The following is a 25961-nucleotide window of genomic DNA, read 5'->3' as shown; positions in this document are numbered from 1 at the left end:
TTAACCTGACACAAAAAATTGTAAACTTAAATTTGATCAATTACAAAGCTTCCATTCGGAAGCAAAACAAGAAAAAAACCGTTTTCTCCAAGAAAAAACCCCCTGAATCTTAATTTTCCCCTTAAGGCCCGGGTGTACTATTTTTCGAATGTTATCTGGATTTTTTTATCTTTCGTAATCCAAAATTGTCAATTGAGTGGTGCATTATGAGTAGAAATTCCCAAAAATTATGATAGAATGATTTAAAAAAATGGAAAAAATTCTGAACTTTTTCAAAGAGCGTTTTTAATTGAGATTCAGAATGAGTTGAAAAAAGTGGAAATTACAAATATCTGATTCGCTGTGGCAAATTATCTATTAGCTGTCATTTTCCATGGTGGATAACAAAACACTAACTCCTCATGGGAAGTGACAGCTAGGTATCTCAATTTTTAAAACAGTGGTATGTAGTCATCTGCCATTTTTATGTGATAAAAGTGTGATTAAAAAATTCTCCAAAATATTACAACTTTTTTCAAAGAGCCTTTTCCGTAATAAATGTCTCTGTGCAGTGTGGGAAAAGATTTACGAAATCAGTCTTCCCCCTGCATGATATTTGGGTGACAGGCCGCCATTTATCACCGTAAATCAGATACATTTTTCAATTTCTTGTTATTCAACTTATTCTGAATATAAATTAAAAATGCTCTTTGAAAAAATTGAGAATTTCTTCTACTTTTTTTGATTATTCATTCATAATTTTTCAAAACTTCTGCATGATGCAGGACTTAATTGACAATTTCAGATGACGAAAGATGAAAAAAAAACATCGAGATAACGTTCGAAAGATAGTACACCCGGGCCTTAATTCCCAAAAACTCCCCCTCCAAAAATTCTCCCCTAAAAACCCCTAATCACCGATTCACGAGAAGAAGTGGCATTGTCCCATGACCAGGAGCACAATACTGGAAACAGTGAGCAGTAAACAGAGATAACGTCCAGTGATGGGCACCCTGAAGAGTCTCGCGCACATTTTCAACGAAGAGGTGTAAAGGAGAATGGTGTTGAGGTCTTCCCCAGGTGTCGACTGGTAGACGAAGGGTCTCACCCTGACCTCGTGCCCCAGATTCTGGATCATGGAGCAGGCGGTGGTGAGTCTGGCCGCTTGCACGAAGGGAGCCATTGCTATCAGCACCCAGAGGATTACGTTGACAATGCTGAAGTAGGGAACTGGACTGGCTGTCGAGTCTATCGTGTCGTACTCGAGGAGCCAGGCTGTGCCTGCTGCTGCCCAGGAGAGGTTCACCACTGTGTAAATGCAGACAGCCGGGGCGAGGTCGTTGTTCAAGTACTTCAGGAGCTTTTTAAACTCGAGGATTTCCTGAATGATTGCAAACACCAAGGAAAAGTCAAAACAAGTGAGAAATTGCACATTGGGGAGTTATTTTTCATAATAAATTAGCAATATGCGTCCGAATGGTTGTTTTGCACATCATTTCCTTCTATCGTGGATAATTCATTGTTTAATTCATTTTATTGAATTGAATAAGATTTCTTTTCAACTGATTTTGTCAGATTTTCAACTCTGTTGAATGTTATTATCACGATTATTCTGATTATCCCTCTCTTCTGTACAACCGATTGTCTTTTTTACGGTTCTCTCCCCTCAGCCCTTCGATAAAATGTTAATAGAAAAATTTTATTTATACATACTTGAATGAATTTGAAACATCACATTTGAAGAAACCATCGGAAACCTCACTTTCAGGGAAAGTAAAGAAAAATTCGAAATTTTCAACAATTATCATAAAAATCAAATCAACCAATATAGCTATCGTAATCATCTTTCAACTTGGACTTAATGGCATTGAAACAAACATTTCAAGCTATAATTGAATTCATTTGAAGCATGAGATTCAAAGATATCCCCGGAATTCTGATTTTCAAAAAATACAAAATTTTTGCAAATTTTCAAATAAATCAAAATAACGATTATTGCTAGCGCCTTCATCTTCGAATTCGGTCAAAAGGACATCCAAACAAATTTTTTAAGCCATCATTCAATCCATTCAGAGCATTTTTTTTAGTTATCGTGAGACAACTGATTTTCGAAAAAAAACGAAAATTAAAAATTAATCGATGAATTTAAATTTCATTAATGGCGATCGATAGGGCTCAACAATACCCACATTTGAAAAAAAAGTTTCAATTTCATTCATTAGTGAACAATTGAAGAAAAACTTTTTTACATACGTACACATATACTCATTACACACACACGTACAGTCCAGGCCTAAAAATTGCATTTTCGGACTTTTTAGATCATATTTGGTCTATATAACACAAAAAATCCAAAACTCAAATTTGAACGGTTACAAAGCTTCCATTCGGAAGCAAAACAAACTAAAATAAAATTCTCATTTTTAACTTTTCTTCAATATCTTTTCAATATCTTGAGAGTTTCATCTGAAAGCGGGGAAATTTCCGATTCCATCCCCTGGTCATGAACCCATTTTGCCCCGCAACTTCTTTGAATATCCTCAAAAGCCGTTCCTGAGGGGTGAAAAGGCTCCTCAGCGATATTTCCCATAATTATGGGGCAAAATGGGTTCATGACAAGAGGATGGAAAGGGAAATTTTCCGAGCTTCTTGACGAGATGAAATTGACTTTGATATCTTGAAAAGTTTCCGAGATATCGAAGAAAATGTTCTTACTTTCATCCAGTCTAGTGCAGGGAGAGTGTTCTGCAGCAGTTTAGCCTTGAGAAAATTCAGATGAGCTACTAGTAATTGTCCTTGGAGGCAGTAGCTCGTGATGATGGTCCCCTGTACCATATCGTGCCACAGGGTGCAGATGATCAGCAGAACTTTCGATAGTTTCTTGAATTGTTCAGGACTGCAGGAGACGAAGAATAATAATTCAGTTACGGCCCGGGTGTACTATCTTTCGAGTGTTATCCGGACTTTTTTAATCTTTCGTAATCCAAAATTGTCAATTGAGCGGTACATCATGTAGAAATTCCCAAAAATTATGATAGAATGATTAAAAAAATAGAAAAAATTCTGAACTTTTTCGAAGAGCGTTTTTAATTGAGATTCAGAATGAGTTGAAAAAAGTGGAAATTACAAATATCTGATTGGCTGTGGCAAATTATCTATTAGCTGTCATTTTCCGTGGTGGATAACTAAACACTAACTCCTCATGGGAAGTGACAGCTAGGTATCTCAATTTTCAAAACAGTTGTATGTAGTCATCTGCCATTTTTATGTGATAAAAGTGTGATTAAAAAATTCTCAAAAATATTACAACTTTTTTCAAAGAGCCTTTTCCGTAATAAATGTCTCTATGCAGTGTGGGAAAATATTTACGAAATCAGTCTTCCCCCTGCATGATATTGGGTGACAGGCCACCACTTGTCAACGTAAATCAGATACATTTTTCAATTTCTTGTTATTCAACTTATTCTGAATATAAATTAAAAATGCTCTTTGAAAAAATTAAGGATTTTTTCTACTTTTTTTTTATTATTCATTCATAATTTTTCAAAACTTCTGCATGATGCAGGACTTAATTGACAATTTCAGATGACGAAGGATGAAAAAAAACATCAAGATAACGTTCGAAAGATAGTACACCCGGGCCTTAAATGTTTTCCTCTTCATCTGTAATTCGGCGATTGTGAGGGGGATTATCACCTGTGATCCAACCATTGAAAGAGGATGGTGCCCCTGGCCATGAGGACGTTGACAGTGACAAGTGCCATCGTCATCCAGACAACGGACAGGCCGATGAACAGCCAGAGGATCTTGACCAGTTTCTTCTGGTTTCCCCGGTTCACTGGGTTCGACGAGAGGAGAAATGCCCTCTCCATCAGGTTCTGAAGCTGCTCATTCTCCTTTATCCTGAACAGGTAGACTGTGTAGAGATAGGCGACCAGGTGGAGAACACTGGGGATGAGATAGCTGAAGACAGCATTCCCGTAGCAGATCTGCTCGTAGGCTCGAGTTCTCGTGATATTTTCTACTTCTTCATATTGAACGGGAAGGAGTTTGTAGCAGAATCCTCTGTCTCTCCTGGGGGGCGAGGAGAATATTTACTCTGGGAGAAAATGCCAAGAGACCGTTTTTGTGCGCATGTGTTTTTAAAGAATAAAATTAATGAATGAAGAAGCGAAAGGGAAAAGAGGGCGATACGTGAGGGACCGGATGTGTGACGCCAAAGAGGCAACGAATCAGATCAGAAAGACTGAATAGAGACGATAGGTTTGAGACTGAGTTTATGGAATTGAGGTGTGATATGAGAAGTGTTTGGAGCGAGTGACAGTTTGGAAAATAAGAATGTTTATGCTAGATGGAGGTTTTGGGGGATGCGTGTGGCCTGGGTGACGGAATTAAAGAGATCATTGTGGGTGACAAAGAGTATGGAGAATGAGTGTAGGTGCTAGTGAGAGAGTGCTAGATAACGAAGAAAGTAATTAGAGTATGCTGAAATGAAAGAGTTTGGGAATGAGTCAGTGTTCGATGAGGAGAGCTAGAGAGAAGATCGAGAGCAATTGTGATGATTATCGATACCCAATGTCTACGTAACATCTATCCCTGTGATTTTATATTTTATTCAGTTATATTTCCAATAAAGTTGGTCCATATCTGGTATCAGGGCTGAGTCTTGACAATGATCCTCCATTAATTGCTGCAATGCTTCTTGCAAAATAATTCAATTGACAATAAATTCAGGAGCGAAGCGGTAAACCGGGTTAAGTCGATTTTAACTGTTGGCCAGTTTTTGACGAATATCTCGGAATCTAAAAGAGATACAAAAATTTTCGTCATGACCTTTTTTGTAGAGCAAACTGAGGGTTATAAAAAAGGTCATGAGCAAAATTTTGATATCTCTCTTAGATTCCGAGATATTCATCAAAAAATGGCCAAAAGTAAAAATTGACTTAACCCGGTTTACCGCTTCGCTACTGAATTATAATTCATGATTAACTCATGACGCAACGAACCAATCAACTGATTAAAAAATGCCAATAATTGTCACGTGAAATTCAGGGAGACAGGGAGAAAAAAAAATTCGATAAATTCTGTTTTTCGAGAGAGAAATTGATTTGTTAATCAGTTAATCGGAGGATTATGCGGCATTTTGTTGTTCATTACCTGAAACAAGCCATGTATTGCAGAACGTATCCAATGCACATGAAGATGGTCACCTGGACCGTGTGAATATTCGCTAGAACCGAGTAGCAGGAATAACGCTCTGAATCTGTGCTCGTTGGTCTCAGTCCCATCACCCACAGTAATCTCAGATACGGCATGAGTATCTTACATTTGCAGTAATGAAGCACAGCTGATGTACTCAGATTCTCGTAATCAGGTACTTCGGTGATGAATCCTATCTAGAACGAAAAATGAAATCAGCCCCAAACTTTTGGGCACCTTTCAGGAAATATTTTTTTGTTTTAGTTGAGGGTCAATTGGTCCTGAGGGTGAAATGAGGGTTAATGGCGCTCGGAGCCAAGGATGAAATGGTCGTAAGGGTCAAACGATCCTTAAGAACGTTTGGCGTCGAGGGTCAAATTGTCTTAAGGGCCCACGATCCTTGAAGAGGTGTAGGATTGAGGGTCAACTTACCCTTTCCGATCACTCTCTTCTGATCTATTCGAATTTTCAGACCTTTGGCCCTTAATCCCAAGGCTCTTAAGGTTTGTTTGATCCTCAACTCGAAACATCCTCAAGGGTCGTTTGACCCTTAAAACCATTTGATGCTAAAGCAGTGGGAAAATATGAAACAACAGGAAAAGCGTCTGGTTAGAACCTTTCAGGATTTTTTTAAAATGTTAGTTGAGGGTCAAACAACTCTTAAATCCGTTTGAAGTCAAGAGTCAAATTGTCTTAAGGGGCCACGACCCTTGGAGAGGTATGGGATTGAGGGTCAAATGACCCTTTCCGATCACTCTCTTCTAGTCTGTTTGAATTTTCAGACCTTTGACCCTTAATCCCAAGGTTCTTAAGGTTTGTTTGACCTTCAAAAACCATTTGACCTTCCACTCAAAACGTCCTTAAGGGTCGTTTGACCCTCAAACAACACTTAAGGGCATTCAATAGTGCAGGATCGTAAAGGTCCATCTGACCTTCAACTCCCAACGTCATTTGACCCTCAACTGAAAAAAGTAATTCCTTTAGAAAAATCATTAATCCACTCACTTCTGTACTTCTCATCTGCAACTCCGATAAAACGGAAGTTCTAGGGTCTCCAGGGCCCTCCGATCGTCCCGACAGCTCCTTTTCATTCGCCGGACCACTCCCCTCGAAATTTGTCTGAAAAAGATTTTCAAAAATTGAAAAAACCTCCGAAAATTAAAAAATTAATCCATCAACAAAGCTGATAAATTACAGTTCTTCTCAAATATTTCAACAAAATTCCTGTCAACGATGACTTCAATTTCCCTCCCATCATCACGACCAAGTGAGGGACATTTGTTTACTGTTGACAGTTGATTCTCCCTCTCACGTGTGTTTCTAAACCCCAATTAATCTTCCCCCCCCCTCCCCCATCACCTTAATCCACAGGTATGAATGATAAACGTAAATAAAGAGTTCAGAGTCCCTGAATTCAAGTCTAGGATAGAGAAATTTATGGTCTGAAGGGACTCACCATTTTTATTTGCTGTGTAAATTACCTTTGACACGAGAGAACACTAAATTATTGTTAATTTCTCCCCAGGAAGAAACACTATCTCTCGGGGCGATGACATTTTGACCTTTCGAATGAGATATTGATTCCTCTTTATGAGAATGTTGGTAATTAATGATTATTGCGATAGAGTGAAATCGATTTTTAGTGGGAAATATTCGAAATTTCTTTCATATTTCTCGTTTCTTTTCATTTACAGTTCTGTTTTTGCATATTTTTAAAACAATTTTCTTGAGGAACAATTAAAATTGATGAATTTTTAATGATTCATATTTTTTTACAGAATTATAATTGAATTTTAGAGGAAATTTCAGGGGAACATGGGATAAAATTATGAATTTGATTGAATTCAAATCAATTATTATCTTTTTATATCTCCTAAAAATTTTGAATTTACTTGCACTAATTAATTATTGAAAGTCACTATTTTGAATTTTTTGTTGATTAAATGATTTCTTCCATATTTCTCTTTTCTTTTAATTTAAAATTGTTTTTCAATATTTTCAAAACATTTTTTATTAAGACTTAATTAAATTTAATTAATTCAATGATGATTTATATTTTTTACATAATGAGAATTGAATTTCAATCAATCATTATTTTTCAGTATCACCGAAAAATGAAAAAAATTGGCCTTTATCGAGTTACTTGCACTAATTCATTACTAATAATTATAATTTCGATTTTTGTTACAATAAAAATATAATTTCAATGATGATTTCAACGACTAATTAAACAAAATACAGATTACAGATTACATTAAATTTTTTACATTTTATTTATGAAAAAATATACAATTAATAACGTTAATTAGATTAATTACTAATCTATTCACATTTTATATTTTTTCTTTCCAATATTGCCAGCAGGTCTTAACAGCCCCTTCTGGTCAGCCCTCCTGTGCTTGAAAGAATCCCTCGATTTTCCGAATTTCTTTTTCCCAGTGGAGAAAGTCATTTCCCTATTTCCTCTCGATCCGGTGACTCTCACATTAGATTTCTCGCTGTTTAATCTGTCCCCCAAACTTGTCCTAAAAATGAGAAATTAATTAATTTATTAATTCTCTTGTTTATTCAAGTGAAGACAACCGAAACCAATTACAAGACCTACTAATACTGTGAGAATAATGAACGCATATGATACAAAAGCGGCTGACATAAATGTCTAGCAGCAAAAAGAAGAGGTCAAGATAGTAAACATGAAAAGTGAATGACATGAATCATTTACAGAAAATAGTTTAGAATGACTAATAATTTAGAAAATTAAAAAATAAAAACAAAAGTGGAATAAATCACATGAATCATCCACAGAAAATAATTGAGATTTAAGGCTCGGGTGAACTATCTTTCGAATGTTATCTGGATTTTTTTTATCTTTCGTAATCCAAAATTGTCAATTGAGTGGTACATCATGTAGAAAATCCCAAAAATTATGATAGAATGATAAAAAAAAATATAAAAAATTCTGAACTTTTTCAAAGAGCGTTTTTAATTGAGATTCAGAATGAGTTGAAAAAAGTGGAAATTACAAATATCTGATTCGCTGTGGCAAATTATCTATTAGCTGTCATTTTCCATGGTGGATAACAAAACACTAACTCCTCGTGGGAAGTGACAGCTAGGTATCTCAATTTTCAAAATAGTGGTATGTAGTCATCTGCCATTTTTATGTGATAAAAGTGTGATTAAAAAATTCTCCAAAATATTACAACTTTTTTCAAAGAGCCTTTTCCGTAATAAATGTCTCTGTGCAGTGTGGGAAAAGATTTACGAAATCAGTCTTCCCCCTGCATGATATTGGGTGACAGGCCGCCATTTGTCACCGTAAATCAGATACATTTTTCAAATTCTTGTTATTCAACTTATTCTGAATATAAATTAAAAATGCTCTTTGAAAAAATTAAGAATTTCTTCTACTTTTTTTTGATTATTCATTCATAATTTTTCAAAACTTCTGCATGATGTAGGACTTACTTGACAATTTCAGACGACGAAAGATGAAAAAAAAACATCGAGATAACGTTCGAAAGATAGTACACCCGGGCCTTAAACTTGAAGTAGAAAAAAAATAGAAATAGAAATGGAAAATAATGTCGATTAATTCAGTAGGGAAGTGATAAAACGGTACAAGTCAATTTTGACTATTGACCAGTATTCAATGAATATCTCGGAATCTAAGGGGGATAGCAAAACTTTTGTTATGACCTTTTTTGTAGAGTCGATTGAGAGCTACAACAAACGTAATCACAAAAATTTGGCTATCTCCCTCAGATTCGGAAATATTCCTGAAAAACTCAACTGGGAAATAAGTCGACTTCAACGGTTTCACCACTTCGCTGCTGAATTAATAATTAAAACATGAAAAAATAATTTGAAAAGTATGAAACTTACTTTATTCTCTTGTTCATGTAAGTCTTTCCGCCCCTGAACTCTGCCCCCTCCTTGATCTCGTAGAACTTGGGCTGTTTCACCTGTTTAGCATCCTCTTTCTCTTCAATTTCGTTGTCATCATCTTCGATTTCTTCTTCTCGTCGTTTTCTCTTCAGCTCTCTGTACTTCTTCTTCACTTCCTTCGACCAGGTCTTCTCGTCGTCTGATGACTCGTCGCGTAATAATTCCTCATCTGAACTTCCATTATCTGCAGAAGAGAATCAATAACAAAATATTGAGTGAATTCTTTCAGCAGTCAATTAATCAATTTTAATTTAATATGAAGGACAAAATACAAATCTTTCTGTTTTTTCGAAATAAACGTCATTTTACTTTTTACGAACATTCATTTTTTATTCACCAGGGAATTGAGTAATTCCAAAATTTCATAATATTTCATGCTTGCACTTTTTTTAATTAAGACCCGAATGGATCATCTTCCGAACGTTATCTCAATTGTTTTTCCATCGTCATAATGTAAAATATATCCGAATTTCCATTGGATTATACATCTCGCAGGAGTCCCTAAAAATTATGATTGTACAATCAAAAAAAGTAAAAAAAACTGAACATTTTCCAAGAGCTTTTTTAATAAAGATTAAGAAATAAGTCCGATAGAGAGGAAATAGTGAATGGATAATTTATCATGGTAACTAACGATCTGACAGCCATTGACTACTGTGACAAATGACGATCTAACAGCCATTATATACATCAAATTATTAATTTGCAATTTCCTCCCTATTGTGTTTATTTCCCAATATTATTCAAAAACGCTTTGAAAATGATCAGCTTTTTTTCAACGTTTTTTTGATTGTACAATCATAATTTATGGAGACTCCAGGGCTATGTAAAACTGAATAGCAATTGGAGATCATTTCAGATCATCAAAATAAAAAAAAAAAATCAAGATCACGTTCGAAAGATAATCCACCCGAAATTCTCCATCGAATACTTCTGGTACTTGTAAAAACTGGTGTGACCCATAAATAAAAATGTTCATACGTTCTTTATCCTCATCGAAGGCGTTAGGTTCCCTCTTCCTCTCCTCCTCCTCCCTCTCGATCTCCTTTAGTCTCTTCGCCTTCCCCTTATCCAGCTGGGAAATCACAGGGTTCAGAAGATTGAACTCAACCGAAGTCTTGTCAACCTGGAAGTCTGGGTTCGTGAAGAGGGCCTTGAACCTGTCGTCCTTGAGGATAGTCGCAGCGTTGCTCTTCTTCTTCTTGGCTTTGCTGTCGGCTTCAGTGTCCATGAGCTTGAACGCCAGCTCTTTGTTGACCTAAAAATAATTTCAATAATTTAATAATCGATGGAATGGCAATAAAATGAGAGATGAATCGAATTTTTGATTCGTTGTTCTGATTATCTCGGGGGAGATGGTAAAAAAATGTTAATTATCTCGGTGAAAAGTTCTCCTGTGAAAAATTATCAAAAAACCTTTCCTGTAGAAAATTAAATTCTAGATAAAAAATGAATTTTGTCCTTTTCTTCTAGAATCATTCGTTAACGAGATAATTGAACAGTTGGGATTAGGAAACCAACTGAAGTCAATTCTTTAATCTTCATTCCATTGTTAATTGGTAAAATATCTCGATAACGAGCGATTTTAGGATAAAATGTCAGAAGATATTTTTTATAGAAAAATTTCTCACCTAAAAAAAAATTCTTATGACATCTTCTTCGAAAATGACTCATTAACGAGATAATTTAACAATTGCAATTGGGGAAAATGAGTGAAGTCAATACTAATACCTTCATTTCATCATTAATTGTTTAATTATCTCGATAATGAGTGTTTTCTGGAAGAAATGTCTTCTAACATTAAAAAAAAAATTAAAATCCAATTTCAAGTTTTGTTTCCAAAATAAACTAAAATCCCATTTCAAATCTTCATTCTATTGTCAATTATTAAAATATCTCGCTAATAAGTACTTTTACGATAAAATTTCGGAAAATATTTTTTGTAGAAAATTTTCTCACCTAAAAAAAATTTTTATAACATTTTCCTCTAAAACGACTCATTAACGAGATAATTTAACAATTGCAATTGGGGAAAATGAGTGAAGTCAATACTAATACCTTCATTTCATCATTAATTGTTTAATTATCTCGATAATGAGTGTTTTCTGGAAGAAATGTCTTCTAACATTAAAAAAAAAATTAAAATCCAATTTCAAGTTTTGTTTCCAAAATAAACTAAAATCCCATTTCAAATCTTCATTCTATTGTCAATTATTAAAATATCTCGCTAATAAGTACTTTTACGATAAAATTTCGGAAAATATTTTTTGTAGAAAATTTTCTCACCTAAAAAAAATTTTTATAACATTTTCCTCTAAAACGACTCATTAACGAGATAATTTAACAATTGCAATTGGGGAAAATGAGTGAAGTCAATACTAATACCTTCATTTCATCATTAATTGTTTAATTATCTCGATAATGAGTTTTTTCTGGAAGAAATGTCTTCTAACATTTAAAAAAAAAATTAAAATTCAATTTCAAGTGTTGTTTCTAAAATAAACTAAAATCCCATTTCAAATATTCATTCTATTGTCAATTATTAAAATATCTCGTTAATGAGTAATTTTACGATAAAATGTCAGAAGATATTTTTTATAGAAAAATTTTCTCACGTAAAAAAAATTCTTTACGACATTTTCCTCTAAAACGACTCATTAACGAGATAATTTAGCAGTTGTAATTGAAAAAATCAGCAAAGCCAGCACCAACATCTTCATTTAATTATTAATTATCCAATTATCTCGATAATAAATTGCTTTAGGATAAAATAACTAGAAAAATATTTTTCCTGAACGCATACATCCCCAAAAAATTGGCAAAAATCTCCTAAAATCCTAAATAATACTTCCAAGCCCATCAATTCCCAAAGCGAATAAATATGAATTACCTCAGGCAGTTTCTGTACTTGAACTCTGCTCTTCGCATCTTCATTCAACTTCTCTCGGATCTTCTTCTTCTTGTAATCCTCAAAGGCGAATGGTTTGATGACGTCCCTGGCCTTCCTGAAGAGTCTCACGTCCATGAAGTAGCCGTGCATGTACGCCCTCAGGAGATTCGTCCCAATTAGGTGGGTGAGCCCCAGTTCCTCGAGCTCCTTGTCAGTCACGAACTTGTAGTTGTCGTATATCGTGTCGAAGTTGGACTCCTCGAGCTCCTCGATGATGGTGTCCAGGAATCCACTCCACTTTGGGGCTGGACCCAGACTGGGGACGTAGTAGGTCTGCATTTTCGGGGATTCGTTGGCTAGGAACAGCATTCCAGTCCCGGGGATGGTGCAGAGGTCGTTCAGGTCGTTCTGGGCTTCTATCGACGTGTAAAGCTTCCCCTGGAACGATTGTGTTCAACTTGAATTTGTCTATTTCGAGAGATTATTCACATGAGCTGCGAGACGATGATGCTAATTATTGATTATTGTTACTGCGAGATTTTCATGTGTATCATGTGATATCATGTGATCATGTCATGCTGCACGATATTTCTGGGAGATTTTTTGAGAGACTTTCTATTGATGTTGGCGAGCGATGATTCATTTGATTTTTGAGTTTTTGTTTGCTTATTTATTTTTGGGAAATTACTTGACGAATGAACTTAATGATTTTCACGCTCCTGTTGTGAGATTATCTCAGTGTTCTCTCAGGGATTATACATATATTTATACATGTTTGTGTCTTATGTTCTGTATTGTTTTGTGACTTCGATGGGCACTTCTGCCTGAAGCTCTCAATAAACAATTGGAATTGGAAACAAATTGTCGAAGTGAAAAGTTCAGGCTGGAGCTTTGGAACCAGTGGGGCTAAATGGGCTCGAGACTAGTGTTTTGTGAAGATTGTGAAAATATCCGTTTGTCGTCAGGACAACATTAGATATTGTGCCTCTGCTGCGATTAATTTTGTTTTTAATACATTCATGAAAATGTGAAAATGAAAATTTGCTATTATTAATGTTGCCTTTTACTTTTTTCTTGATATTCTCTTGTGGTTTGTACTATATTTAGCTTCAATTTGTCGGATATTTGGAAAGATTATTCCCATAAATTACGAGATAAGGACGTTAATTATTGTTCATTAAAATTATTCCATAAATAAACTTCATAAATAAGTGAATTAAATTGAAAACGTCAACATGATCCACAAAACCCTTCATTCACCTTCGACCCAATCACTATAATTTATCAGCATTCTCACCACTATTTTTATCAATTACCATTAAACTGAAATTATTAAATTATCAATCAAATTGAGGCCCGGGTGTACTGTCTTTCGAATGTTATTTCGATGTTTTTTTTTTCATCTTTCGTCATCTGAAATTGTCAATCAAGTCCTGCATCATGCAGAAGTTTTGAACAATTATGAATGAATAATCAAAAAAAAGTAGAAAAAATTCTCAATTTTTTCAAAGAGAATTTTTAATTTATATTCAGAATAAGTTGAATAACAAGAAATTGAAAAATGTATCTGATTTACGGTGACAAATGGCGGCCTGTCACCCAATATCATGCAGGGGAAAGACTGATTTCGTAAATCTTTTCCCACACTGCACAGAGACATTTATTACGGAAAAGGCTCTTTGAAAAAAGTTGTAATATTTTGGAGAATTTTTTAATCACACTTTTATCACATAAAAATGGCAGATGACTACATACCACTGTTTTGAAAATTGAGATACCTAGCTGTCACTTCCCATGAGGAGTTAGTGTTTAGTTATCCACCATGGAAAATGACAGCTAATAGATAATTTGCCACAGCGAGTCAGATATTTGTAATTTCCACTTTTTACAACTCATTCTGAATCTCAATTAAAAACGCCCTTTGAAAAAGTTCAGAATTTTCTCTATTTTTTTTATCATTCCATCATAATTTTTGGGAATTTCTACATGATGTAGCACTCAATTGACAATTTTGGATTACGAAAGATTTAAAAAATCCAGATAACATTCGAAAGATAGTACACCCGCGCTTTACACTATAATAACCCAATAGTTAAAAACTCACAGTCTGCTTCTCCCAGATCTTCACAATCGAGCTGTCCATGGAGTAAACCAGATCCATTTTATCATGAAACTCGATATTTCTGATGGGCAGTCCATACATGTGGTCCTTAACAATGAAAGGTCGACTGCTCCTGATGTCGTACATGAGGATCTGTCCGGTGGCAGTGCCCACAGCCATCGTGAGTCCCCCCTGGAACTTGAGGGCTGTCACCGAGGGGACGCCCTCCAGCTTTGTGTCCTGGGTGACGCAGTGGAAGCCACAGTCCAGCGTTCCCACCCTCTCCTTGCTCCTGGGGTCCCAGGCCTCGACCCTCCCCTCCTGCGTCCCCACCGCCAGGAGATTGTGCACCGGATTGATGCTGCACTTGTTCATCGCTGAGGAATCCGAGAGGAAGGGCTTCAGGAATTGGCCCCGCTCTAGGTTCAATCTGTAGATCTCGTTGCTGACTCCCACTATGAAGAGGTCGCACGAGGGGTAGTGGTACTCAAGGTCTCGGCCGAATCGGGGGATTCGCAGGCGGTGGTATTTCCCGTGGGCTGCGTGGAACTCTATGTGTCTGTCGCAGTGCAGGAACACCAGCTGGGGAGGGATTTGGTAGCAGAGGTTTTTAATTTCTTGGGTATTGAAACAAGTGGGTGATTGCATTTTTTGTAAATGAGGAGAGCTATTGTTGGTAATAAATTAACAATTTGCTTCCGAATGGATTCTCTTTCGTTAATTCTTATTTCACTATTCTTTTCTTTGATTTTTTCATGTCATAGTACTATCATCAATTGAAATGTCGTCAAAATTTTGCGTATTATTTCGTTCTGTCAAATAATTCTACATTCAGACCCTCTCAAGACTCGAATTCGTTTTCAGTCCGGGTTTAATCGAGGTTCAATCAAGGTTTAATCACTGGATAGCCTGGATTTAATCAGGGTTTATTCAGGATTTAGCCAGAGTTTAACCCAGGTTCTGTCAGAAGTTAGTCGGGAGCATGAATCAATATGAATGAGTATTCAACGTAATAGACTGCTACCTGAGTTTACTAGAGATAGAGATTTTTATATAAAAAGCTCATGACGGTATTGTGTAACTTGATAAGCAATGATGCTGTTCTCACCATTTTTCAACTTGATTAAGAAGCCATTGAAATATACTTTTCAAGCCCTGATTTAATTGCTGTTACTGATGACTCTTTCAGTAATCATGAAAAAACCCATTTTTTCTTTCAAATCGCATAAACAATGTGCTGCAACTCAACAACCAATTGTACGACCCCCATTATATTCTGATAGAATCAGGAGGGTATTGTTACTAACTTTTTGAGCCATGACTAATTCCATTTTGATGAAAATTTTTTGAATTATCGGTGAAAAATCGATTTTGGGAAAAATATCAATTCGAATGGAAGCTTTGTAATTTAAATAAATTACAAAGCTTAAACTTAACTTTTCGATTGATTGACAAATCATAAAGAAGAAATTGAGCAAATTTTTCCAAAATTTCCCATCAATTTCTGTGGTATTTGAAAAAAGCGGAGTGACTCCCCCTTAATTAGCAGTCAATCAGAGGTCTTGAAATTGTTATCAATGTTTTCACCACTTATCAGTTCAATTCTAGTCTCTACATGATTTCCATTCACGAAATGATGGATATTTTATCACTTACTTTGCTGTAATCCTCGGACAATATCTGAAAAGTCACGACTTCAGAATCGAAGCACCTCTCAAACTTCAAGGAGAGATTATTAACATCGAAACACTTGACTCTGGGCTTGTAAATTCCAGTCGACAGGACATATTGGAGATCTCTGGACACTTTTATCGAGGTACTGACTCCAGGCATGTCGAAATCCTGGATGAGTTCGATACTTCTTCTGATTTCTGTGGAACAAACCCAAAATAAAAAATTTTAAAAACAAATCAATCAATGAATTCTTCACTAAATCAGTGAAAAATGATTAATTGACCATTACACATTTCTTAATTGTGGAATTATCTCGGAAATGAGTGGATTTATAGAAAAACATCACAATTTTTTTTTGAAACTCATAAAATGCATTATAAAAATTTTTTTTCAATATTTTCTCCTAAACTTGTTCATTAAAGAATTCATTAACGAATTAAAACAATAAACAACTATTCAAATGTTTAATTATTCCAACAATGAAGGATTTTATTTTGAAAAATCCAAAGAACTTTTTTAAATTCATAACGAAATTCTTGTGAAATTTTCTCTAAATTTTCCACAGAAATAACACATAATCAAATCATCAAATTAAACATGAGATCGATAAATAACTTTATTTATTCTTTTACTATCCCAGTAACTATAGATTTTATTAAAAATATATTGAAAAACCTTTCTTGTAGCTCATCAGAAAATTCTCCAAAAAAATATTAGCACATCTTGAGCGAGATATACAGAACAAAAACGACGAAATGTTGTCATTAATTAATTTGTAACTAAACTAAAACCACTAATTGGCCATTAAAAATGACTAGAAACCGTTGAATAAATTATTTCAACCACTCACCAACATTTTTCTTCAACAATGCCCTCCTTTTCCTCTCTGACAGCCACTGAAATCCATTAAATGACTGATAAATAAGCGAATAAATCCATAATCATGAGTGGAAAGTGCATTTGCTTGGAATATTCCCCAGACTCAATTTATTTATAACCTAAATAACAGATTAATTTATCGATCTCACCTCTGGAAGAGTTTTTCCTGCACTGAGGTTGTAGATTTTCACGTTGTTGGGGCTGGAGACCTGCATTTTCGTTAGTTCCAATTGTTGCAATTGGTGAGAGACCTTTATTTATGTTCCAACAGCATAATTGAAGAGTTGAGCATAACCAAGACTGTTTGATGGGCTCCGGACGCATGGAGACACGAGAACACGTGGTTCGATGATGCACCCCCATTCCAGTGGCTAGAGACACTTATCAGTGCGCAGCGGCTCATACTCGGCAAGTTTTGTCAATTAAAGTAGTATGGTCACTCTCCAAAGTGATCGTTGAGTGTCCGCCAAGAAAATCTAAAAAAATTAATCAAAAAACTATGATTTATAATTGAAAATTCTCTTTGTGAATTATAAAATTTATGAATATAAGAATTAATCGATTATTTTTATTATTTTTCACTTATTAGTCAAATAATGTACCTCCTTTGACTAGCGTCGTTTTATGCGTGGCAACGCTGTAAATTAACAGCGTAGGGAAAACGAGATTTGAAATGCCCGCTTGTCCCCACTCCACTAACACGTCGTTGCCGCATCTACTCGACACGCAATTTCCGAACACCGAGGAGCCGAAATTATTTATAACTAAAGTCCCAAACGGTCAATAATTTTCATCGATGGTCGTAAATTTTTGTTTTTTTTTCCCATTTTTTGGTATTTTTTTATAATTTAATCTTGGATTTATCATAAAAACCACCCAAAATGTGATTTGCCCATAAGACTTTGTGTTGAAATCTAGTTTTTCATTAATTTTTATCAACCATACTAAACGATCAATGTACCACAAATCGCACCAGGAGGATTTTTATTGATATTAACTTTCATAAAAAAATTATTTCATATTTTAAACTTGGAAATCGATCCGTAACCATAGTACTTTAAGGATCATCGGACTAGGAGTAAAAGATTCAAAAAGTGCAGCCAATTTTATGAACATTTTTTCACATATTATTGAATCGATTTAGACACCGTTTCCAAAATTTGAGAAACCCCAGGAGCAAGGCAACAACAAAAGTGATTTTTAAAGTCGCTGCTTACACATGAGGTTAAGGATAATCGGGAGGGTTGGAAAAAAAGCAGCCATTTTTTTACGTATTCTTCAAATTATGGAAAAGGCGTGTGCAAAGTTTCAGACTGCTGGGGAGCATGGTTAATTTATTATGAATTTTTGAAAAAGTCATTTAACCCGTGATCTTATGGAAATCACCGAAAAAACTGCAAAACCCGAGGAAAAAATGCAGCCAAAGTCATGAAACTTTAGACACATTTAGAACATGTGATTAATGATTTTTTGAGTGAAAAAGATTGTCGCCTAGGAGCGTTGTTTATTAATAATAGCGAAAAAAGTACTGAAAAATGAAATTTCTGCGCACGCAGCCCAAACGAGCAGCAACGTCCGAAGTACCGATCGGGTGAGGGTAGCGCGGTCAATTTAAACGTCTCTTGAGAGAGAGCGATGAAGCGTTGTGATTGGAGCTCCCTCGAGCCAGTGGAACCAGCTCCTGGTGAAAAAAAAACTACCGACGATGTTGCCACTTTTTCGCATGGATTAATAGTTTTTCATTTATTAAAAAAAAACAATCTGAAAACCATTCAATGCGTGGAACAGATACAAATAAATTTGATTAGCTCCAAAAATAATTTTTAACCGGAGATACTCTCTAATATTGCCTGAATTTTGAATCCGAATGGGAAAAATTTTTTTGTTCAGCGATTGGTTTTCTGCAGGAAAACAATAGAAACCCCTCCACCTCACCTCCTACATTTCCTCCTCGCCCGATTATCCTTAAAGTAGCTCTACCTTCAGGCCGGGTTACGCTGTACTTTAGGATATTTTCAGTTTTAAAATTTTTCAACTAAATTGCATGGAAAAAAATTGAAAAAATTCATACCCAGTTAGTATTATCTAAATTAAATTTCGCAACATATTGATATTCTTTCAAACATGTCCCTCTTATAGATAAATAATAAAACTTGTTTGCAAAACGGTCAGATTTTAATCCTTGATTACAACGGAAATGTTGATTTTCACATAAGACCCTGGGTTAAATCCTCATTTTTAAACATTTCTTCTTTGAAAAACCAAAACGATAATTAAATTGAGAAAAAAATTGGAATTCCGAATCTAATCGAGTTTTCTGCAATTTTTTGCACTTTTCAATAATCTTTGAATTTACCGTAAGGCTAGAGCTATTTTAACTATATCCCTGGTGAAATAGATTGCTACCATTTTTCTTACTATCTATTTTCTTATTGTCAAACTATAGCTATATTTCCACTCGGTTTTATAATGTCTATACTACTTTGTAAATACCTGGCCGAAGGCCCTCGGGCAATAGCCAGTTGCGAGTTCGCGGACTTGTAACGAATTCCGTTAAAAATAAATAAAATAGATTGTTGCCAAAAAAAAGTAACACCAATTTTTTTACAGAAGATTTCGAGAGATTAAATTTCAAATTTCAAATTTCACCGGTTTTTCGTTGCAAGGATTAACTTGCCAACGCGGCCATCGCCCGAGGGCCTTTAGCCAGGGAATGTTGAATGTGGAGTGGATTTTTCAGTTGAAAATTCCGTGGAATATTCGGTTTGAAAATTGTGTTGAATTTTCAGTTGAATATTATGTGGAAAATTGTGATGAAAAATTGCTGTGGAATTTTGGGCCGGCCGGGGCTCGAACCTGGGAGCTTGAGGTTGTGAATCTTATGCTTTTTTTTTTTTCAATAAATATTTATTAACGATTGATATATCTTTATACATATGTTGCTTACGTCTATATATATAAAAAATGTTCATTGTCTTTTGTTGGTGCGTAGTCCCTACTTGTATAATTAACAAAAGTTTAACCTACTGTTTTATATTTTACTGGTACATTTTGAGGTAAGATGTGTTTACATTTACTGGTGGTAAAATTAGTTGATGACTCGTGTGCGCCGATGTGATTATGAATGTGTTTTTTGTTGGAAAACTTTTAATAAAAACCAACTTGTGGGACTTCTCAAATACAAAGATTATTCATTTGATTTCTGATTTTTTATTGGCACATTAATTTCTCACAAATTAATCGACGAATGAACCTCAAGATTTCGCGCCTCGTTCCGAGTTCATCTCCGTGTTCCCTTAGAAATGATACCCCAATTTCCCCGATTCTTCTTTTCTATTCCCCCGGAATTATGAAAATGTGACCTGGGAGGCGTTAAATATTCGTAAAAGGGGGTGATGAGTCAGCCCATGTGCCCCGTAGTAGTGCTGCAAAGTGCCAACTTGGCCCGCGAGGACAAGTAGCCCGACGAAAAAGGTGGAGTGAGAGATAGACAGTCATGGTCGGAGAGAGAGGTAATGGAGGGGAGAAAGACGTAAACGCATCCCAACGTCACCGGTTTTCCATCGTCATTGTACACCTCATGGCCATTACTGGATTCCATGACTCATAATATTATTACGAAGAATGGCTCTCATTAAATATTACTTATAATAAAGTCATCTTCAACGGTTGCTACTTCATTAGCCTCGATAGATGTTGAAATTCCACTGAATTTCGTCAACTTTTTTTCGCTTAATTTAATTGCTTTTTTATTTGATTTCCCTGTCGATTTTAATTCGATTTCTTATCTTGTTTTATTCTTTCTATTAAAATTGGATTATGAAAATTTAATTTTTCAATTTTCATTCCAAAATTCTCCGTAAATAATTCTCCGTAATAATTTTGTCCCCATTCCCGGATTCAAGAATTACATCAAGAATGAGTTTATCTTATATAATTTTTAGTCAAATCTTTTGGAAAAAATAAGTTGCGAGAAAAAATTGCGTTAATTTTTTCTTCATTGTGGATTAGGAATTGAATCAAGAAATTGTTTTTCTTTTATAATTTCCGTTCAAGAATTACTGAGAGAGTTATTTCCTACGGGTTCTTCTTTTCAGGATTCAATGCAGGAGATCTTCTTAAATAATTTTCTTTGTATTGTTGACTCAGGAATTGAATCAAGAATTCCAAAACAACTGATTTCCTTCATTATCGACAAGAATTCTTGAATCCTTCATTTCAGAATTAAATTAAGGCATCGCCTTTCTTCAATAATCGTCATTCCAAACTTTTTGAGAATTTCTTGTAAATTACTGCTTTAAAGCTGCAATAAAAAATAATAGTTCCATTCTTTAATAATTATGAATTTAAAGATTGAATGAAGAATTCCAAAACAACTAATTTCCCTCATTAGCGACAAGAATTCTTGAATCCTTAATTTCCGGATTAAATGAAGGCATCGCCTTTCTGCAATAATCTTCATTCCAAACTTTTCGATAATTCCTTTTAAACTGCTGCCTTAAAAATTGAATCAAGAATTCCAAAACAACTAATTTCCCTCATTATCGACAAGAATTCTTGAATCCTTAATTTCAGGATTAAATTAAGGCATCGCCTTTCTTCAATAATCTTCATTCCAAACTTTTCGATAATTCCTTTTAAATTGCTGCCTTAAAAATTGAATCAAGAATTCCAAAACAACTAATTTTCCTCATTATCGACAAGAATTCTTGAATCCTTAATTTCAGGATTAAATTAAGGCATCGCCTTTCTTCAATAATCTTCATTCCAAACTTTTCGATAATTCCTTTTAAACTGCTGCCTTAAAAATTGAATCAAGAATTCCAAAACAACTAATTTCCCTCATTATCGACAAGAATTCATGCGTCCTCAATTTCAGGATTAAATTAAGGCATCGTCTTTCTTCACCAACCGTCATTCCAAATTTTTTGGGAATTGCTTCTTTTAAATTATTTCCTTAAAAATTGAATCAAGAACCATAGTTTCCTCGAGCCCCCGCGTCGCTCAAAAAACCGCTCCCTCTGACCCCAACCTGACCCGACCCCTCCCAAGCAGTTGGCAGCCCTGTCGTCTGCTCTCCCGGCGGCCCCTCCACCCGCTCTATCCCACCCAGCGCAAGAGAGAACCGCCAAACATGGCGTCACCCCCCGCCGTTGCTCGCAAGAGAGACAAAAGCCCCCTCCCCCACCAGTTCCCCTAAAAAAAGGTGGGGGAGACGTGCGGCGTGTCGGTTGGTGAGTCTTCCTAGCGCTCCCTCCAATCAGTAGTCTCTCGAGACGTGAGTCGAGTCAGTCGACGGGTCCTCCCCAAGTATCCAAGTGTCTCCCGTGGATTTATACCCCTTAAAAACCGAAATAAACGCCGACAGATCCCCAACCCCAAGCGATCAACAGAAAAACTGTTGAGTAAATTGGATTAACAGTAATTAATCTTGTTTACTTAACGCCACAGGCCACAGTTGAGTGGACAAACAATTAATACTGAGTCAAATTAATTGATTAATTTGATTTGCACGGAGTTTCGGAGGAGTTGAGGGGATTATTTTGTGGTGTTTTTTTAAATTTTTTTAAAAACAAACAACAATGAGCTGGCAGGATTACGTTGACAAGCAGCTGCTCGCATCGAGATGCGTTACGAAGGCGGCTATTGCCGGCCACGATGGAAATCTCTGGGCTAAATCCGAGGGCTTTGACGTGAGTTACTCCCCTTAGTACCTGATATTCACCACTTCACGTGCCCAAAAACCGTTTAAAATTGCCAAATTAATTGTTAATTAATTGTCAACGAGAAGTTGCCGACGATTTTCGTTGAAATGTTCGCGTTTTTACCGAGTTTTTTATTTTTTCGGGGGGGCTAAAGCTCGCGGAAAAATCGGAAAAAATTCAGGGGGTGTCGGGACACCTCGGGGATGCCTCCTGAATTTTTTGAGAATTTTTGAAAGTGTCTGGGGGGGGATTTTGGGGGGTGGGTGATGGTACTTAATCCGGGATTTTTGAGGGAACGCTTTGGGATCGCGAGGCTCGAGGCACAGCTGCGCACGCCATGACTTCTCCATCTCACTTTGACTCTCTACGGGCTCGTCAAGGTCCCCGTGCCGGCAATCCACGATTTTCTAACCCCGAAAGCTCCATTTCGGGCGATTATTTCGGTGAAAAGTGGATTTTTTCGTTGTTAAAACGATTAATTCTCGGGGAAAAGTCGGGTTTTCTGGAGTTGCCACGTGCCCCCCCTCGTGTCTCCACCATCTTTCGTCGTTCTGTTACACTCCTGGGGGTCCCCAGACACCCCGAGAATGCGACGAGAATTTTTTTAATCGATTTAAAGGCCCGCAATCTCGGGAAATCGTGGGGAACAAATTTTTTCGCTCTCGGAAATTCTCGTTTTTCTCGTTTTTTTCCTTTATTCTCGCCTCCTCACCTCCACGAGGGCGTGCGCGCATCGATCGCATCCACTCTCTCTCTCTCTTTCTCTCTCTCGTCTCCTTTTGACCGGCTCTAGAGCATCCGAGGGCAACCGCAAGTTCGAGAATTCGAAAAAACCGATTTAAAAGTTTTTTTTACGATTTTTCACGTTTTTTCGGGTTTCTCGGGGATTTGTCGGCGGCTTGGGGCGGGGGTGGGTCTGGGGGGGCTCTCAGAGACACTCGGGGTAACTCGGATACAGAAGGAGTGAAGATTCAACGACAAAGAGGGTGTGGCAAGAGAGTGCCGGCACAGAACACCGAATATTTCGCCAATCGATTCCAACGGTTTTCATTTTTAACACGAGATTTGTCGAGTTTTTTGGATATATGCAACATGGCGGGTAGGGTCACCGTGTTTTTCAAGGCGACAGAATTTTTTTAGATTTTTTTTCTCCCATTTTTACCTGAAATTCCGGATTTTTTGAGTTAAGTCATTAATTAATCAATTTAAATTGACTATTGATTTAATGGGATTTAAATGTTCGTCATGTCTGTCATGTTTATGAATAAATATCTCGTATTTTTTAAACCGGTAACTCGAATACTTCAGTTCTGACTCATTTCAACGAAAATTGACATTTTTTTAAAGGAATTAATTTGGTAACTGAATTTCAATTGAAATAAAAAAATTTAACACTCGATTTGTCGAGTTTTTCGGTTATATTCGACATGGCGGATAGGGTCACCGTGTTTTTCAAGGCGACAAATTTTTTTTAGATTTTTTTTCTCCCATTTTTACTTGAAATTCCGGATTTTTTGAGTTAAGTCATTAATTAATCAATTTAAATTGATTATTGATTTAATGGGATTTAAATGTTCGTCATGTCTGTCATGTTTATGAATAAATATCTCGTATTTTTTAAACCGGTAACTCGAATATTTCAGTTCTGACTCATTTCAACGAAAATTGACAATTTTTTTTAAAGGAATTAATTTGGTAATTGAATTTCCATTGAAATAAAAAATTTTAGTACTCGATTTGTGGAGTTTTTCGGTTATATTCAACACGGCGGGCAGGGTCAGCATGTTTTTCAAGGTGACAGAATTTTTTTAGATTTTTTTTCTCCCATTTTCACCCAAAAGTCACGATTTTTTAAATTAATTCATTAATTAATCAATTTAAATTAATTGTTAATTTAGGGGTTGAAGTGGTCGTCATGTTTGTCATGTTCATGAATAATTAAATAGATAATTATCTATTTAAAATTGCCTATCCTCCCTCTACTCTCCTAAAAATCTACCTGTTTCATCTTTCCATTTTATTTTTTCAGTCAACACAGAGAGAATATAAAATTAAAAATTACAATGTGAACATAGTAATCGAGGACCATGCACTGAGAGAAAAACAAACATGTTGTCGAACAAGTCTTGTTTGGGCCAACAAAATCGCTAGTTGAAAATTGCCAAAAAAGAATTTGTTTGGTTCGAATTTAAAAGTCTCAAACATGAATAATTGTTCTGCTTTCGACAGCAACGAAATATTTGGCTCAAGAGGCGGATAATTCACACCAGACGGTGCCTTTTCAGGGTGAAAACATCTCATATAGAGGAAAATTTATCAACAAATATTTTATCCATAAGTTACAAGATCGCTATCATATGATTATTATTGTTTCATTTAAGGGTTCATTTCTTGTTTGTGATTATTAGACAGCCGAAACGAAAAACGTATGGGAGTATCGAATAGCGAAGGAGTAGTGCTAGAAATGACATTTCTTGCGTGTACAGAGAATGCAATTTTTTTTCAACTACTAAATCTATTTTTGCGACAAAAATTTTTCATTCCGGCGCACTCTCTGCATGTTTGGCACAAAAAAATCCTTTTTGGATAATTTTCAAAAAACTATTTTCTCGGCACAAGTAAGACTTCTTTGAAACTTTTGTCGTTTTTCTCTCAGTGTACTGAAACAACTTTAAAATTTGATTTATCTTAACCGAATTTTTACTCGTCTCCAAACAGGGATGGCCAATAATATTAGCAGGATTATCTCCTTATATTGTTCAAAGTTTAACTCTATTTAACAAATTTAAAATATTAAGAAAATTTAATAACTAAATTTTCCAATTGATGGTGAATAAAATATTTGATAATATTGAAATGTAATTTTTTTGTTAACAAGATAATTCTAATTTTAGGTACTTGATTGTCGATTATCCAAATAATCGTCAATCTTCCTACCTAAATTATTGGTTAATAGAATACTTCAACATTTAAATATACAAATTGGATAATTTAATATTTAAAATTTTTAAGATTTATGTTAAAAATTGACAACTTCACAATTTAACGGTAATTATGATTGATGAATATGCCTATCCCTGGTCTCAAATGAAATTTTACTTCAGTAGCGAAGTGGTAAAACCTCAGTTGAGTTTTTGAGGAATATCTCCGAATCTAAGAGAGATATCAAAAATTTTGTAATCACATTTGTTGTAGAACTCAATCGGCTCTATAAAAAAGGTAATAACAAGAATTTTGCTATCTCCCTTAGATTCCGAGGAATTAATTGAAAACTGGTCAATAGTAAAAAATGACTTATACCGTTTCACCACTTCGCTACCGACTTCTATTCCTCCACTTTCTACTTCACCAACTCGTAATTTTTACCATGTTCGACAGTAAATTTTGCGTGTGGCGAGTCCTCAATTATGTTCACATAATAAAAAGTAATTTTATATTTTTTCCGTGTATTTTGTGGTGGGAATATATTCAAATGCATTCTTCGCTACCAAATACTTCGATAGACAAACAATCAATTAAATAAAAAATTCAAGGAAGAAGTATCTGACTGTGCTGCATCACCGGGAATTTTTCCAAAATTTTCCCA

General features: G+C 35.5%; 2 protein-coding genes across 3 annotated transcripts in view; one reads left to right on the top strand and one right to left on the bottom strand.

The window, feature by feature from the left end:
• Window positions 1-794: 794 nt before the first annotated feature.
• LOC107035909 (nucleolar protein 10) lies at window positions 795-17015 on the bottom strand. Its single transcript, XM_015253555.1, has 14 exons — window positions 16820-17015; window positions 16642-16687; window positions 15774-15988; window positions 14121-14699; window positions 12017-12454; window positions 10108-10384; window positions 9064-9310; window positions 7509-7703; window positions 6374-6458; window positions 6184-6297; window positions 5137-5375; window positions 3676-4053; window positions 2695-2875; window positions 795-1360 (listed from the first exon to the last, which is right to left on the bottom strand). The coding sequence occupies exons 1-14, from the start codon at window positions 16883-16885 to the stop codon at window positions 902-904; spliced, it is 3519 nt and encodes a 1172-aa protein (XP_015109041.1). The 5' UTR covers window positions 16886-17015; the 3' UTR covers window positions 795-901.
• A 4915-nt stretch (window positions 17016-21930) lies between these two features.
• Window positions 21931-25961, top strand: part of LOC107035937 (profilin) — a 35545-nt gene continuing 31514 nt past the window's right edge. For both annotated transcript variants that reach the window (XM_015253597.1, XM_015253598.2), the window contains exon 1: window positions 21931-22363. In XM_015253597.1, the coding sequence (XP_015109083.1) occupies window positions 22253-22363 (111 nt within the window). In that variant the 5' untranslated portion in view covers window positions 21931-22252. The remainder of the gene's footprint in view (window positions 22364-25961) is intronic.

Source organism: Diachasma alloeum, unplaced genomic scaffold (genome assembly GCF_001412515.2).
Source record: "Diachasma alloeum isolate Michigan unplaced genomic scaffold, Dall2.0 Dall_scaffold_00202, whole genome shotgun sequence".
Lineage (NCBI taxonomy): Eukaryota > Metazoa > Arthropoda > Insecta > Hymenoptera > Braconidae > Diachasma > Diachasma alloeum.
The sequence above is the reverse complement of the archived record's forward strand: the minus strand, read 5'-3'. Positions and strand labels throughout refer to the sequence as shown.

Bases quoted from the DNA above. Each gene is read 5' to 3' on its own strand.
- LOC107035909 (XM_015253555.1), bottom strand. From the start codon at position 16,885: ATGCAGGTCTCCAGCCCCAACAACGTGAAAATCTACAACCTCAGTGCA. The intron at 6,459-7,508 runs GTGAATAGATTA...TCAACAGTAAAC, and splicing joins GGAAAGAAAAAATATAAAAT to AAATGTCCCTCACTTGGTCG. The intron at 5,376-6,183 runs GTGAGTGGATTA...TTTTCGTTCTAG, and splicing joins TGCAGATGAGAAGTACAGAA to ATAGGATTCATCACCGAAGT.